Below are 14,385 nucleotides of genomic sequence, written 5' to 3'. Positions count from 1 at the left end.
GCAGTGGATTCATGGTGCAAGCACTGAGCCCCAGCAATAACCCTGGAGGCAAAAAAAAAAAGTCAGAATTCCAGTTCAGTCAAGAAAATAAGCCCCTTTGACTCCACCAGAAGTCATTTAGGGAAAGGTATAGTAAGGAGTACTCCAAGTTCAGAAGGCAGCATAATGGTTATACAAAAGGTTATACAAAAGACTTTCATTCCTGTGGCTCCAAGGTTCCAGGTTCAATCCCCAGCACCACCATAAACCAGAGCTGAGCAGTGCTATGTTCTCATTTGTTCTCTCTCACCCTCTCTCTCTCTCTCTCCTCATAAAAATAAATAAATATTTTTTAGAAATAAGGGGTAATCCAGACGTTAGCTCTAACTGCAGCTAAGTTAAATGGTACATACTTAGCTTGTTCTAGAGAAAACACAAAGCACTGAATATGAAAAGGGAAAACTTATAAGTGAACATTTGTGTGTTCTTATGGGTAAACTCTTAGGCACCCATGAACAGACAGCTATGGAGAGGAACACAACTTGCAGGGTTTCACAGACACAAAGTTTCCCCCAGTTATCTTGTATGTCTCCAGCAAATCAGCTAAGCCTCCACATAGTCTTTGGAAGAAAGCAAGAATTTCTGATGGCTACATTGTAAGTTAAAAAGACAGGTTTTTTTTTTTTTTTTTCTTAAGGTGCCAAGATGGACTTAAGGAGTAGCCCCTTTCTCAAATTCTTGTCCTTGAAATCTGGTGTTATAACACGTTACTTGAGTAAGAAGCCCTAGACTTGCCTTGGTGGGGATCACCTGTCATTCTCTGAGTAAAATATGTGGACTGAGCCTCATGAGCACATGTAGTACAAAAGCCCTCTCAAAGTGAGTCTCCTAAAATGACACAGACAAGTTAGTATAGACTCAAGTGATGAGCCTCCTTATTTCAAGTTCATTCTGCAATCAATGAGCGAAGCTTTCTAGAAGAAGCAGGCATTCACAGACACTGCAGAGAGAAGACACGTATAACCCACTCTCAGAGGTCAATACCAGGGCTGAGGTTATCAAAGAGCGGGATGATGCCAGTTTTATGATAATAATATTTTAGTTATATAAACAAAGATAAAAATAATCCGTAGAAAATTCTTCATAGGATAGTCTGATTGCCACCAGGGTCCAGAAAGGAACTTCATGCACTTGGTCAGGCACTGAAGGAGTAGGGATCACCCTACTGTCCCTTTCTGCCCTCATTTCCCTTTTGTGGGTAGTCCCTCATGCTGCCAGATCCATGAGCTAGTCCAGGGGCTTCAGGGGCATTTCTTATGTGTACAATGCAACTGATAGGGCTGGCCCACTGAGTTCCCACCTCAGTTTCCCCATGTAGAAGGCTCATTTCAAATACCAGGCCCCCACAATTTCAGGAGGGGAATGCAGAACCCAGCTCTGATTTGGGTGTCTGCTTCAAACAGATTTTTTTTCCCAAGAGGATATCCTGTAGTGGATAAATCACTTTACATGGCCAGTTCTCCCTTTCAGTCCAGGAAATAAAACTCCTGCAGTGAGGGGGTCTCAGATAACACTGTCAGGGCTGTACACTGAGCACAGGGAAGTATCCTCAATGCAGGTTTCCTCCAGACTGCCTCCCAACAGAGCAACTTAATGTTGTGCTTGCACACTGTGTTTTCTGAGAGCATCTAAGAGCAGCAGTGACAACTTCTCCCTCTGGTGTCTTCTCTTCCAGTTGATCACTCCCCATGCTATCCGCGTGCAGACCCCACCACGGCATATCCCCGGAGTGGTGGAAGTCACACTGTCCTACAAGTCCAAGCAGTTCTGCAAAGGGACACCAGGAAGATTCATCTACACAGGTAAGGCCCATGGCCACAGCAGACACAGAGCTGCCCAGGCTTCACCAGCCCTTTTTTCTTTCTTATCCACATTCAAGTTCAGGTTGTACTTTTCTTTCTCAATAGTTGTATTCTTCATTTTATATTAGTGATTTAATGCTGCTTTTTTTTTTTTTTTTACAAAGTTTAAAGATTTTTAAGGGTATAATTTCATACTGCGACACGTGGATTTATGGTGTATAAGTTACCACACCCTCCACAGTTCAGAGTCCTCCCCACCCCATCACTAATAACTACCATACTTATAACAGAGTTCAAGAGAGAGTTTACTTTTTCATTGAAAGTGCATTTGTTTTAGTCTCCTACATTCTACATTGAGAGAAACCATCATTTCCTTCACCTTTTATTTCACTTAACATAATCACCTCTGGTTCTATCTTTTTATTCCAAAATGATATAATCTCATCTTTTTTTTGATTGCAGACTAGTATTCCATTGAATATAAATGTTGTAACTTCTTTATCAAATCACCTGTCATTGAGTATCTAGGCTCTTTCATATTTTGATTATTGTGAATAGTGCTGCCTTGAATATAGGGTGCATTTAACCTTCTGATTTAGTATCCTCATGCCCTTTGAATAATGGCATTGCCAGATTAGAAAATTTTCCCATTTTTGTTTGTCTAAAGAGTCTCTAATTTGCATGCCTGTCAGCAGTGTTTTACTTCTCAATCCAGTTTCTGTGAAGACCTGCTTTCTTTCTTCATTTTGTCATATATACAGTCAAATGAGCAGCTTTGTTACCATTGTTACTTAAGAATTCGTTTTGAGACATTCACAATGAAGGACAGTATCAGTGGTAAGGAATTAATTAGCTGCCTAAAGACTTTAGCATGAGAAATAGGGGGGGTAGTGGAATAGGGTGGGGAGGAGAGAGCCACAGGCTGTCTAGAGTCTCTAGGCCATTTGCTTGGTAGCTTATTTAATTTATTGGGCAGGCAAATATTTTTACAAACAAGACAACTTCTAGCCTGGTCATGGCATTTATATTCAAGACAGTTGGCAGCCTCCACATTTTAATTCTAGGATAGTGTCTTCTTTGCTCGAGCTCCATTTTGCTCTCAAAAAATAGCCTTGGCACATAGATTTGCTTTGTAGTAGGAAGTGAGGGTTACAGATAGGGTAAGAATTCCTTCTGGTCCACATAAACAGAGTCAGAGTCAGTGGGTTCTCTGTGGAAACCCAGGAATCACTGTCCAAGTGTCCTGGGTGTATATTAAGACATCTGCAGGTCATGATATTTGAACCAGACACCCAAATGCCTTACAGTGTAGATCTGGAGTCAGAGGCTTGGGAATCTGTTTTTCTAGACAGGCCACTGGTACTTCACTCTTGGCCCACTCTTGGCTCTATGTGTAGGAGCCATTCCCCTTGGAATGGAAGTAGCTGCCATCAGGTCCTCAAGGTTAGTCAGTAAAGGACCAGGAGCTCAGATTAGGTCCAAAGATCCAGAAAACAGCTTACTTGGATAGTATGTCTTTTAAAAAAAATTTTAAAAATTATCCTTATTTATTTATTGGCTAGCGACAGCCAGAAATTGAGAGGAGGTTGGAAATAGAGAGAGAGAGGGGCAAAGAGATACCTGCAGCCCTGCTTCACCATTTGTGAAGTTTTCCCCCTGCAGGTGGAGACTGGGGGCTTGAACCTAGGTCCTTGTGCACTGTAATGTGTGCACTCAACCAGGTGTGCAACCACTGGTCCCTGATAGTGTGTCTTCTTTGTTATATGAATGACCCAAGTTCCAGTCTGGCCCCTACTGATTGGAGGAAGCTTCAGTGCTGTAGTCTCTCCCTCCCCCAGCTCACCCACCTCTGTTTATCTCTATCTGAAAAAGTCAGCCCAGAGCAGTGAAGCCCAATAAGTCCAAGGGACAGTTATAGAGACATGTCATAGAGGCTCCAGAGCAGTGAAGGAACAACCCAGTTAACTCTCATCCTAACTATGTGATCAAATGGCTGGGTTTTCTTTTGTTGTGATGTTTGCTCTCAAGCTATCTTTCCTTTCTGTTACAGCACTAGCAACCAAACCAGCCACATTTCTTAATCTCTCTGACTCTTTCTTTCTCAAAATTATAAAGACAACTAATGCACTCTGACCCTTGAAAGGCCTCTCGGTCCTTTAAACAAAATGCAGGTTTGCTGCCTGCCCGACGATTAGTTTTAGTTAATTGAAAATTATAGGATTGACCCAAGAGGAAAATTTTGTTTGCACTCCAATCACTTTTACAAATTAAGGAAAATTACCACAATTTTGTTTAGCTAAGGTTTCACACTGAGTTCAAGAAATTAGCTCAGCCATCCCAACAAAGTCAGCACTTTGTTAGTGAGCACTTAAAAAAAAAAAAAAAAAGAAAAAGTCTATCTGGAGTTTTGTGGTGTATACAAACGAAGCAGAGAGCAGGCGAGGATGCTTTATAGAAGTAGGCCAAGTGGTTTTAATTAGGCTCATTGGCTCAGCGTAAGTTTTGAAGAACAATCAAACTCACGGATTAGCTGTTTCTTTTAAAGTCAGGATTTCTTGCCATTCATTTTTCCCATGAGAACTTCCACATAGCACTATTTTTTTTTTTTTTTACAAGCCTCATTATGGGCCTGGAGGAAGACGACCAATTGAAACTGGTGATACTGTAACATTCCCCACCGTCGTTCCGAGGGCTGGGAGTCTTTCCACCGCGTTCCTCGCTGAACTTGGTGTTCTGGAACATATTACAAAACCACAGAGGCCAAATGTTTTCTCAGAGGAGTTGGGACTCTGTTTTTTTGGGCCAAAAACATGTAGGCCTTGCTGGCGGCTGCTCTGCTCTGTTCTTAGGAGCCAGAAAAGGAGAAGCGGCCCAAGGAGCAAAGGAGTGTGTAGCTGGAGGTGGGAGAGGTAGTCAGGTGTGGTTCCGCCTTGGTGACAGCCCCCCTGCCCCCCTGTTAATGGCTTCATTCTGTGGTCAGGTCTCATTTAGAAGAAATTATTTTTAATCAGTATTCACCAAAATATCCCCTGGAGCCACCTGGCCATAAACTCTTTTTTTTAAAGCATCCCCGTTAAATTACTTAAATTCTCAAAAGAAAATAGCCTGGGACTCCTTCATTGTTTGGGCTTTCTTCTTCTTCTTTTTTTTTTTTTCCAACCCATTGAAAAAAGTTGCCATGAATTTCAAAAATGAGTTCTCAGGAAACCTGTATCAGATGGAAATTAAGATCAAAGATACAAGTGAGGAGTTTTGTAAGGCTGGCAGAGCTGTGGAGAAGGAAGAGAGAATTCTGGGGGTGCCCTGCACCTACAAGTGGTTGCAGGGAGTTTAAAACAGGGCTAGAGGCCCCTTCTGGTATCATCTTGCACTGGGGGCTGGAGACAAGAGGACTCAGTATATCACATACATTTAAGAACATTTTGATGAAACTGGATTCCCAATTCCCCCACTAATATAGCAAGTGGCAACTAGCATTCATTTTTCACACCAGAAGGGCAGCAGCACTTCTCCTTGGTGAACTCCCCACAGGCCTCTGGCTTGTAGGCATTGAGCCCCTTGCCCAGGGTCACATGTCCATGATTGGTGCTGCCAGCAGCCCCTCAGATTGACTCAGTTTACCTCTCTGCTTGTCATATTTCCTCCCTGGGTGCAAAGGGGCCATGACACTTCTCTGTTGTTGGCATTTGAGCATGGTGATGATAAATGTCCAGTTCCTCTCTGTCCACCCACACAAGCTCACTTCATTTTTTCACTTTTTTTTTCTTTGATCATCGCTAGGGCTTCACTACTCCATGCTGACTTTTTTTGTTTAGAAGGAAGGAGGAATGAAGGGAGGGAGGGAGGGAGGGAGGGAGGGAGGGTGGGAGGGAGAGAGAGAGAGAGAGAGAGAGAGAGAGAGAGAGAGGGAGAGAGAGAGAGAGACTCCATACTTAGCACTGAAGCTTCTGCCAGTACCATAATGCTCCCATGTAGCTCTAACCTAGGTTCACACCTGACAAGGTAGCCACCCTCCCAGCTAAGCTGTCCCAACAGCCTTCATACTTCATTTATTTTCCATCCGCAACATTTCAAAATGGCAGACTTGTAAAGTTCTCTAGTGTTGATCCCCCCCACACACTGCCAGGACTAACACAACTTGTTTCCATGCCAAATATATCTTCTCTGATTCCTAGTACCTTTCATAAGCATTATAATTAGCCTCAGCTCCAGGTCCAAGCAGTTTTATGCCAGGATTGTCTGCCTCTAGCTCTTGGAAATCTCCTATATAAATGAAGTCTTCCTTCCTGTGAAAAACGAAGTCATCATTTTTAAGGAAGAAGTAGAGTTTGCACCTAATGAATCTAATGTCCTTTAGCCTTATACACTAATTTTTGCCAGAGGAAGCTTCTGGCAAGTCACTCTGCTAACATTATCCTGTAGAGGAAGCTTCCCTGTATGCTCACTGTCCATAAGATGTAGCCCACCCTGTCAGTTTGGCTCTCATAGTTCACTGTGCCCTGCATCAGACAGTGGGTTCCATCTCTGGAACCACATGGGAGCAGAAGGAGAAACCATAGGTGGTAGTTCAGTGCTTAGCATGCTTTCTCTCTCTCTCTCTCTCTCTCTCTCTCTCTCTCTCCCTCCCTCCCTCCCTCCTTCCCTCTCCTTGCCCCCTCTCTATTTCTCTCTCTCCCTCTCCCCCCCATTCTAATAAGGCAGAAGAGCAAAGCTGGTTCAGTGCTCATGCATATGCATGAGACCTTGGGTTTGATCACAGGCATCCCATAAAAACATCCAGCTCAAATCAGGTTTCCTTTCTTTTCTTTTAAAAATATTTATTTATTCATTTATTTTAATGAAAGAGAGATAAAGAGAAAAGAGCACTGCTCAGTTCTGGCTAGTGATGGTGCTAGGTGAAGATTGAACCTGGGACTTCAGAGCCTCAGGTATGGAAGTCTTTGCATAACCACTGTGTTGTACCAGCTCAGGTTTCCTTTTTGAAGTGTTGTCATTGGTGGCCAGAGCCTGGGTCTGAGGCTAAGGAGGCTTGAGAGCCATAGCTCCAACAGGCTCTTTCAGATCTAGGATGCATTGCTTCCAAATGGCAGGCGCTGGTTAAGATGACCCAGGTGACCTTGATAGATCAGAAAAGGCTGTGTCCTTGGATCCCTTATAGTATGTGCTAAGATCACATCCTACATCCTTCACATCCTTATGCCTTTAGCTGTCTTGCTCTATAATAGACAGATCATTGCCATATGGAAATGCTACCTTGCCCTGGTTATATTTGGTCCACTGTGTTAAAGCAACTTGGCTCTCTTACTTACAATAGGTATTCTCTAACAATTGATTGACATATTGCCCAAGATCAATGGCTCCCCATTGATTTCTATGCTCTAGATGACAGGGAATGCAAATAATAGCTGTTAATTAGAAATCTATTCCTTTTCACATGTAAAACACAATAATTTTCATTTCTGTTAAAGAAAATACAGTGGGGGTGGGGGTTAGGCAGTGTTGCAGCCATTAGAGTGCACATGTTACAATACATAAGGGCTCCAAGCTCCAGGTTCTCCACCTACAGGGGAGATGCTTCACAAGCAGTGGTGCATTATTGTAGGTGTCTTTTTCTCTCTCCCTCTCTATCTTTTCCTTCTTCCTCAATTTCTCTCTATCTCTATCCAATGAATAAATTGATTAAGAAGGAAAGGAAAGGAAGGAAGGAAGGGAGAGAGAGAGAAAGAGAAAGAAAAAAAAGAAAATTTCAGGCAAGAGAGATAGTATAGTGGTTATATATATGTCTGAGGCTCCAAAGTCCCAAATTCAATCCCCAGCACCACCATAAGTCAGAAAATAAATTAAAAAAAAAGCTACATAGGGTTGAATCTCTCTTTATTAGTGTTTATTTTTAAAAATATGTTCTCTGATTTTACTTCCTTTCCTAAAGCACTTCTAAATGCCCCTAAGCATTTTAAAGGCTTAATTTGGGTAGACTCTGAATTTTTATATTGCTAAAGTGGAGATATTTGATATTTGATAGGTCCTACATCTGAGAAGAGGGTCAGCATATATAGTGGGCTCCTGACCATGCCTGGTGCTGTATGAGCCTCCCACAAAAGTGAATTCAAACAACGGATGCCAATAATGGGATGTCTCTGTTGAGAATCTAAGGAAGGACTGTTCCCTGGAGCACATTTTTGGTTGGAGTTGTCTGTATAAGCTTTTCCCATGGTGAGAGACGATGCTTTTTTCTAGGCATTAGAGTAGGAATCAAGAGACTTGAGTTCTCATTCTTGACTCCTACTCCAACAGAAAAGAAAATAAGGGATTGGATCTCTCTCTCACCCTTCTCTCTCGCTTTTTCTCTCATGAGTAATTGTTCATTTAGTTTATTTTCTTTTTATCAAAGCTTCTGAATGTTGTCATAAGCATTTTGAAAGCTTTATCTGGATAAACTTCGAATCTTCACATTTATAAATGTTCTTTTAATTATTTTATTGACTCATCTCACAGTTATTTCTGGAGCACCAGCTCAATTCTCAACAATGTTTGAAAATGTCTAAGTCATGTTCTAAGATAGCTCTAGGCAGCATTATAAAGAAGTGTTGAATAGAACCAGGTACATCCCCTGTGCTCACCGATTTGATAGTCAAAGAGGGAACTTTCATCAGTTCACTTCCTTAAACCTACTCCAGAAAGAGAAGAACAAGGAACAAGAATCCCAAACAAGCACATAACAACATAACCCATGCCAATCAAGTAGGAAGACTTTTTCCCTCTCCAAAGGATGCATGAGCTGAGATGGGGAGGCCAATTAAGAGTTAACCTGGCCTATAGGGATGGAGGGACAGTATGACAGTTATGCAAAATGGCTGTCATACCTGAGGCTTGAAAATGTGAGAGACCTTGAATGAGAGGAAAGGGGGGGTCTATTAGGAGGCTGTTGACATTCCAGGTAGGCTGAAAAAGTCAAGAGAATGCTGGGAGCCGGGCGGTAGCGCAGCAGATTAGGTGCAGGTGGTACAAAGTGCAAGGACCAGTATAAGGATCCTGGTTTGAACCCCTGGCTCCCCACCTGCAGGGGAGTCGCTTCACAGGCACTGAAACAGGTCTGCAGGTGTCTGTCTTTCACTCCGCCTCTCTGTCTTCCCCTCCTCTCTCCATTTCTCTCTGTCCTATCCAACAATAACAACATCAATAACAACAACAATAAAACAGCAAGAGCAACAAAAGGGAATAAATAAATATTAAAAAAAGAGAGGATGCCAGGAGAGGTGAGAGAAGAGAAGCAGACAGAAGCCAGTCTATGAGAAGTCATGTTAATCCAGGCCCTTGGCTTCCCTTGCTATTAGAGCAATGAACGAAATTAGAAGTACCAGGAATAATAGGTAAACATGAGCAGAATGGCATGGGGGTAGCCCTAAGGCTAGAAGGAACAGAGGATAACAGAATAGATGTTGGAAAATCTGAGAGAATGTCAGTGAAGTAGCAGTTTAGGAATGAGACAGGGTGACTCTGATTTGGTGGTAGTGGTGGTGGGGGGTGTTGGTTATAGGTAGAGGAGGAATAAAGGAGGTACGTGAGTTCTCTAACAAGGAAAGTGAGCAGCCTGGAGTTGCTATTGTGAATAAAGCTTTAAACCCTTCAATATGAAGTCATAAGTTTGACTACTGGCACTACATGTGCCAAAGTGATGCTCTTGTTCTATCTCTCCCCCATTCTCCCTTTCTCATTAATAAATAAATGTAGCTGGAGCAGTGCCAAATAAATATATACATCTTTAAACATCTATATATTTAAGGAGGAAAGTAGGCAGAACCTGGAGATGGGTGGATTATGGTGGTGAGGGGACAAGAGGGCCTAAGAAGACCAGATCTGAGCCAGCAACATAGCTCACTTAGAGAGTACACTGCTTTGCCATGTGCACAACCCAGGTTAAAGGCTGGCTCCCTCCAGATTGAAAGAAGCTGTGAGGGGGCCAGGTGGTAGCACAACAGTTTAAGCACACATGGTGCGAAGTGCATGGACCGGGTAAGGATCCCAGTTCGAGCCCCAGGCCCCCCACCTGCAGGGGAGTCGCTTCACAAGTGGTGAAGCAGGTCTGCATGTGTCTATCTTTTTCTCCTCCTCTCTGTCTCCCCTCCTCTCTTGATTTCTCTCTGTCCTGTCCAACAACAATGACAGTAATAATAACAATTACAACAACAACAACATTGATAAACAACAAGGCCAACAAAAGGGGGAAAATAGCCTCCATGAGCAGTGGATTTGTATTACAGGCACTGAGCCCCAGCAATAATCATGGAAGCCAAAAAAAAATTTTTTTAAAAATGAAATAATAGTAAAAAAAAAAACAAAAAAGAAGAAGAAGAAGAAGAAGAAGAAGCTGTGGTCTTTTTCACTCTCACTATCCCCTGTCTCTTAAAAAAAAAAAAAAAAAAGAGGGACCAGAATTTGGGCTTCCTCAGCCATAGGGACTCACCCACCTTCTTCTGGGTGTCCCCAGGAGCACTTGCCCAGCCTCATAATAGGACAAGCCCCAAGAAAAGAGAGACACAGACAGGCTCCTCCCACCACATGTCTTGACCATTACTCCCAAGGAGCCACTTACACACAAAGAAGAGCATTCCAGGCCCAGGTTATGTGTTTATTCTTGGGGCTGTTGGGCTTCTAAGGGTTGGTTTCTTTGCCTTTTCTCAACTGAAAGGGGAGGATTTCCCCCCCCCCCTACAAAGTACACTTACTCCTGATCAGCATGGCTGTGAATATGGCTATTGATGCCCACCCGTTTGCAGAGTTAAATACTGCTGGTGCTGTTACAGGGACCCCTGCAGCAGGAATCATGCCAAGTTCCCACTGTATTTCTAGGACATCTATAAAACACCTTTCTATGGGGAATAAAGCCAGTCAGAGGGTGGTGTGTTATTTTGCATATTTTACATACATACTTTCCAAGAAATATGACCTTTATTTCCACTTTGGAGTAGAGTGTAATCAGGACTTGAGTAGCTAGTGTAACGGGATCATTAAAAAGAATATTTCCCTGACATTAGAGGTCTAAATGGCCACGAGGCCTTATATACAACCTTGGCTTTTTCCTGTCTACTCAGAGTTAATAAGTGATAAGGCTTGAGGGTAGATAAATCACAGAAATCCCTGTCCAAAGAAAACATATTGACTACAGCCTAGCAAATAACAGACCATAACCAATGGCCCCATTCATCATTCATGTAATAGGGATATAAAGTATTTCCTACCAATGAAACCGTATAGAAGGAGAAAAGCAGATAAGCTTCCCCAATCTAAGGCATGTGATTTGGTTATTAAGGGACATGAACTATTTGTCACATGGCTTTAATCTTTAAGATGTGTTGCCATTTCTAAACTATAAATTTCTGGCCAGGGATTAGAAAGCTATTAACAACAAAGGTAGGAGCTGAACTTTATATGTATTCTTGCCAATGGAATGCAATACTATAAAGTCTTGGACCTCTAATCTATTTAGTATGATATAACACGATTTGGGTTTCAAAGCCAATAAGCCATGTGGAGGTTTTCAAGGCTTTTGTATTTGTTTTGCACCCAGAATCATGATAGACTAACCCTCACATTTTTTTTTAACTATATATAGTGAATCTTTGGATACATAGAGGATGGAGGCAGAAGAGGAACAGGAGGAAATGTCCTTTTTCTACTGTTTCCTCTGGGTATCTATTCATTTATTGCAAATGCTTGGTGGGGGAGTGTGTTATCTTTTGTTTCTCTTCCAGTGTATGTTTTAGGAGGGATCCATGTTAGTCTTTCTGCTTGCTGCTAACTAGGGTGTGAATTGCCCACTGAAGCCAGCCAATGATTAATATAGATTAAAATTTTCCACATTTCTACTAGCTTAAAATACACACACACACACACTTAATGTTAGCTGTGAACCCTTGTATATGTATCTGTTTCATTACCAAAAGAGGGGCTACTTTGCAAAAATAGTCTGTAATTTTTTGTTTGTTTGTTTGTTTGTTTCATTTAGGAGTGTATCATGCACATCAGGATGCTATGGGTTTTAAAAGCTTCTGTTGTCTCTGACCATCACATCATACCTCCCTAGAACCCTAAATACATACTTGTATTCTAAATTAAGCACAAACACCTTAAATTGTAAGGTACGTGTCTCATTTGTTCTCAAAACCCCCACAGCATAGGGCCCACGTCTGTGGTGGCCATTCCTGCTTGGTTTCATAAACTGCTCCCACTGAGCCTGTAGTCTGAGAGTCTGATGTCTCTGAGCTTGGGACCAGCCCCCAGCCCAGCACCTCACTAGTCTGGAGCTTTCCTCAGCCTGAATCACATCTGGGGGCTCAGTGAACTCCATTAACATCCCCATCTCTGCACATGGTGTGTGAGGCAGCACCATGCTTCATCTAAGTGAACAGGGGCCCAGACTCATACCAGACACTTAACTTTTCTGAAATGAAATCCCAAGTTCTCACTGATGAGGAGGTAACCAAGTCCTGGTCCAGGACTGGTGTTTTTTCACTAATATGTGGAACTCCCATTTTCTCTCTTCCCCCCTAGGGATTCTTTACTCCAGTGGACTTCAGTCTTTCTCACTTTCCTTCTGTTATATCCCCCTGTCCACACACTTTACACTGCACACTCGCCTAATTCCTCTTTGCACTATTGAAATGTCAAACAGTTTCCTCTGAGAATCTGGGTAAGGTAAGCTTTCTTATTAGTAAGGTGAGGTGATATCTTAGGGTTCTATGGTTTCTAACTGGAAGATGTAGGATTTGAACCTTGGTCCAGGGATTATAAAACCTGTGCTGTGGTAGACCTCCTGAGGGTGGGGGTGGTAGGTTATTTGTGCTTATTCAGTTTGGGGATTGAGTGATGCTTTTTGAGTTAGACTGTTGGTGAGAGGAGACACTAGGTGGGCAGGAACTGGAGCCCTACCTTTTTAAACCAAACCATATCCTCTTCATACAATTCAGGGGAAGTGAAACAGTTCAGCTGGACAATGTGCTGCTGTGTCATGAACACAACACAGCTTTGGGCCCAGCCCCCATTGCATTAAAGGAAGCTTTGGTACTATGGTTTCTTTCATTCTTTACCTCTACCTCTCTATCTCTACTTAAAAATACATACATTTATACAAAGATAAATCTATATGATGCATCTTCACAGAGAAACCTTTAAAAACAGATTAATCTAAAGAGATTCCTCCTTGACAATCAGTTAATGTTTTCAGAACTTCCAATATTTTTCTTTGTGTCTTATTAGCTATTTTTATCTGAGTAAGTCACAATGTCTATTTAATCTTGTATTCTGCCTTGTAATTTAAATTATAAAGGAAACATATCCTCTGTTAGTTCAAATTCCTCCTAAATACATTTTAATGAGTAATAGTCCATGTTCTAGCTGCATTACAAATTACTTAATCATTCTCTTATTTTTATATAGTAGCAGATATTTTTAAACAACAAGTTTCTACTAGCCAAATTAACCATGTAGATATTTTTAGATATCAGTATACTTTGACACATGTACTTAATAGCAACTCAGATATTGAGTTATGCATGGATATTTAAAAACACCTAATTTACAAACAACATTTTCTACTGTTATTTTTACTGTCATGGTAATAAAAAAGATGTTTTATGACCATCCACAGTGCACTGAATATAAGCAAGCCAAGCTGTGTTGAGATCCACATTCCAGTCCTTCTTTAAGGACATTGGTAACAGGAGAGGCCAGAAACTTCTATCTGACCTATTTCTTGAAAAACAAGAGGTGGGTCAAACTTGTCCTAGACACCTTTGATAGCAAAACTCAGGCCATTTTTATAATCACATCTAATTCTAAATTTTCTGAAATATATCTCTCTTTTGTAGAAAGTTTTCACTGAACATTTTACCCTAAACCATAAGTAACCATTTGCTATATTTACATATCCAAATATAATGGCTCTTAGCCATGTTTTTAAAATGAATCTATACAAGATTTGCTTTGTATACTTGTAGTGGCAAAAGTCTAATCTCTTAGGAAATATCACTGGAATTAGGTTATTTTTCTGTTCTTTTTTTATTATCTTTATTTATTGGATAGAGACAGCCAGAAATCTAGAAGGTGGTGGAGACAGAGAGGGGAAAAGAAAGAGGATACCTGCAGCCCTACTTCACTACTTTCAAAGCTTTTCCTCTGCAGGTGGAGACCAGGGGCTTGAACCCAGGTCCTTGAGCACTGTACCATGTGTGTTCATCCAGGTGTGCCACCACCTGGCCCCTTAGGTTATTTTTCTAACCTTACCTTTTGTGTTGACTAGTTACACCAAATGATCTCTGGAAGCATCATCCCCAGGTCATCATCAATTATAGTAAGTTCATTTCATGTCCCCACAGCACTTAGGAAAAATAGCTTAAGTGAAGGGCAGTGAGTGACACACTCAGTTTAATGCACACATTACTAAATTCAGGGATCCAAGGTCAAGCCCCTGTTCTCCACCTAAAGGAGGAAAGCTTCATGAATGGTAAAGCAGTGCTACAGGTGTCTCCCTTTCTCTCTTCCTCTC

At 41.7% G+C, this 14,385-nt stretch overlaps 1 protein-coding gene and 1 long non-coding RNA gene across 10 annotated transcripts in view; one reads left to right on the top strand and one right to left on the bottom strand.

The window, feature by feature from the left end:
- Window positions 1–14,385, bottom strand: part of LOC132540219 (uncharacterized) — a 994,902-nt gene that overhangs the window by 819,188 nt on the left and 161,329 nt on the right. The gene's annotated exons all lie outside the window — the stretch shown is intronic.
- Window positions 1–14,385, top strand: part of EBF1 (EBF transcription factor 1) — a 433,103-nt gene that overhangs the window by 342,831 nt on the left and 75,887 nt on the right. For all 9 annotated transcript variants that reach the window (XM_060198065.1, XM_060198064.1, XM_060198063.1 and 6 more), the window contains exon 10: window positions 1,715–1,841. In XM_060198065.1, coding sequence (XP_060054048.1) covers window positions 1,715–1,841 — 127 coding nt within the window. The remainder of the gene's footprint in view (window positions 1–1,714; window positions 1,842–14,385) is intronic.

Source organism: Erinaceus europaeus, chromosome 9 (genome assembly GCF_950295315.1).
Source record: "Erinaceus europaeus chromosome 9, mEriEur2.1, whole genome shotgun sequence".
NCBI lineage: Eukaryota > Metazoa > Chordata > Mammalia > Eulipotyphla > Erinaceidae > Erinaceus > Erinaceus europaeus.
This window is presented reverse-complemented; position numbering and strand designations above follow the sequence as displayed.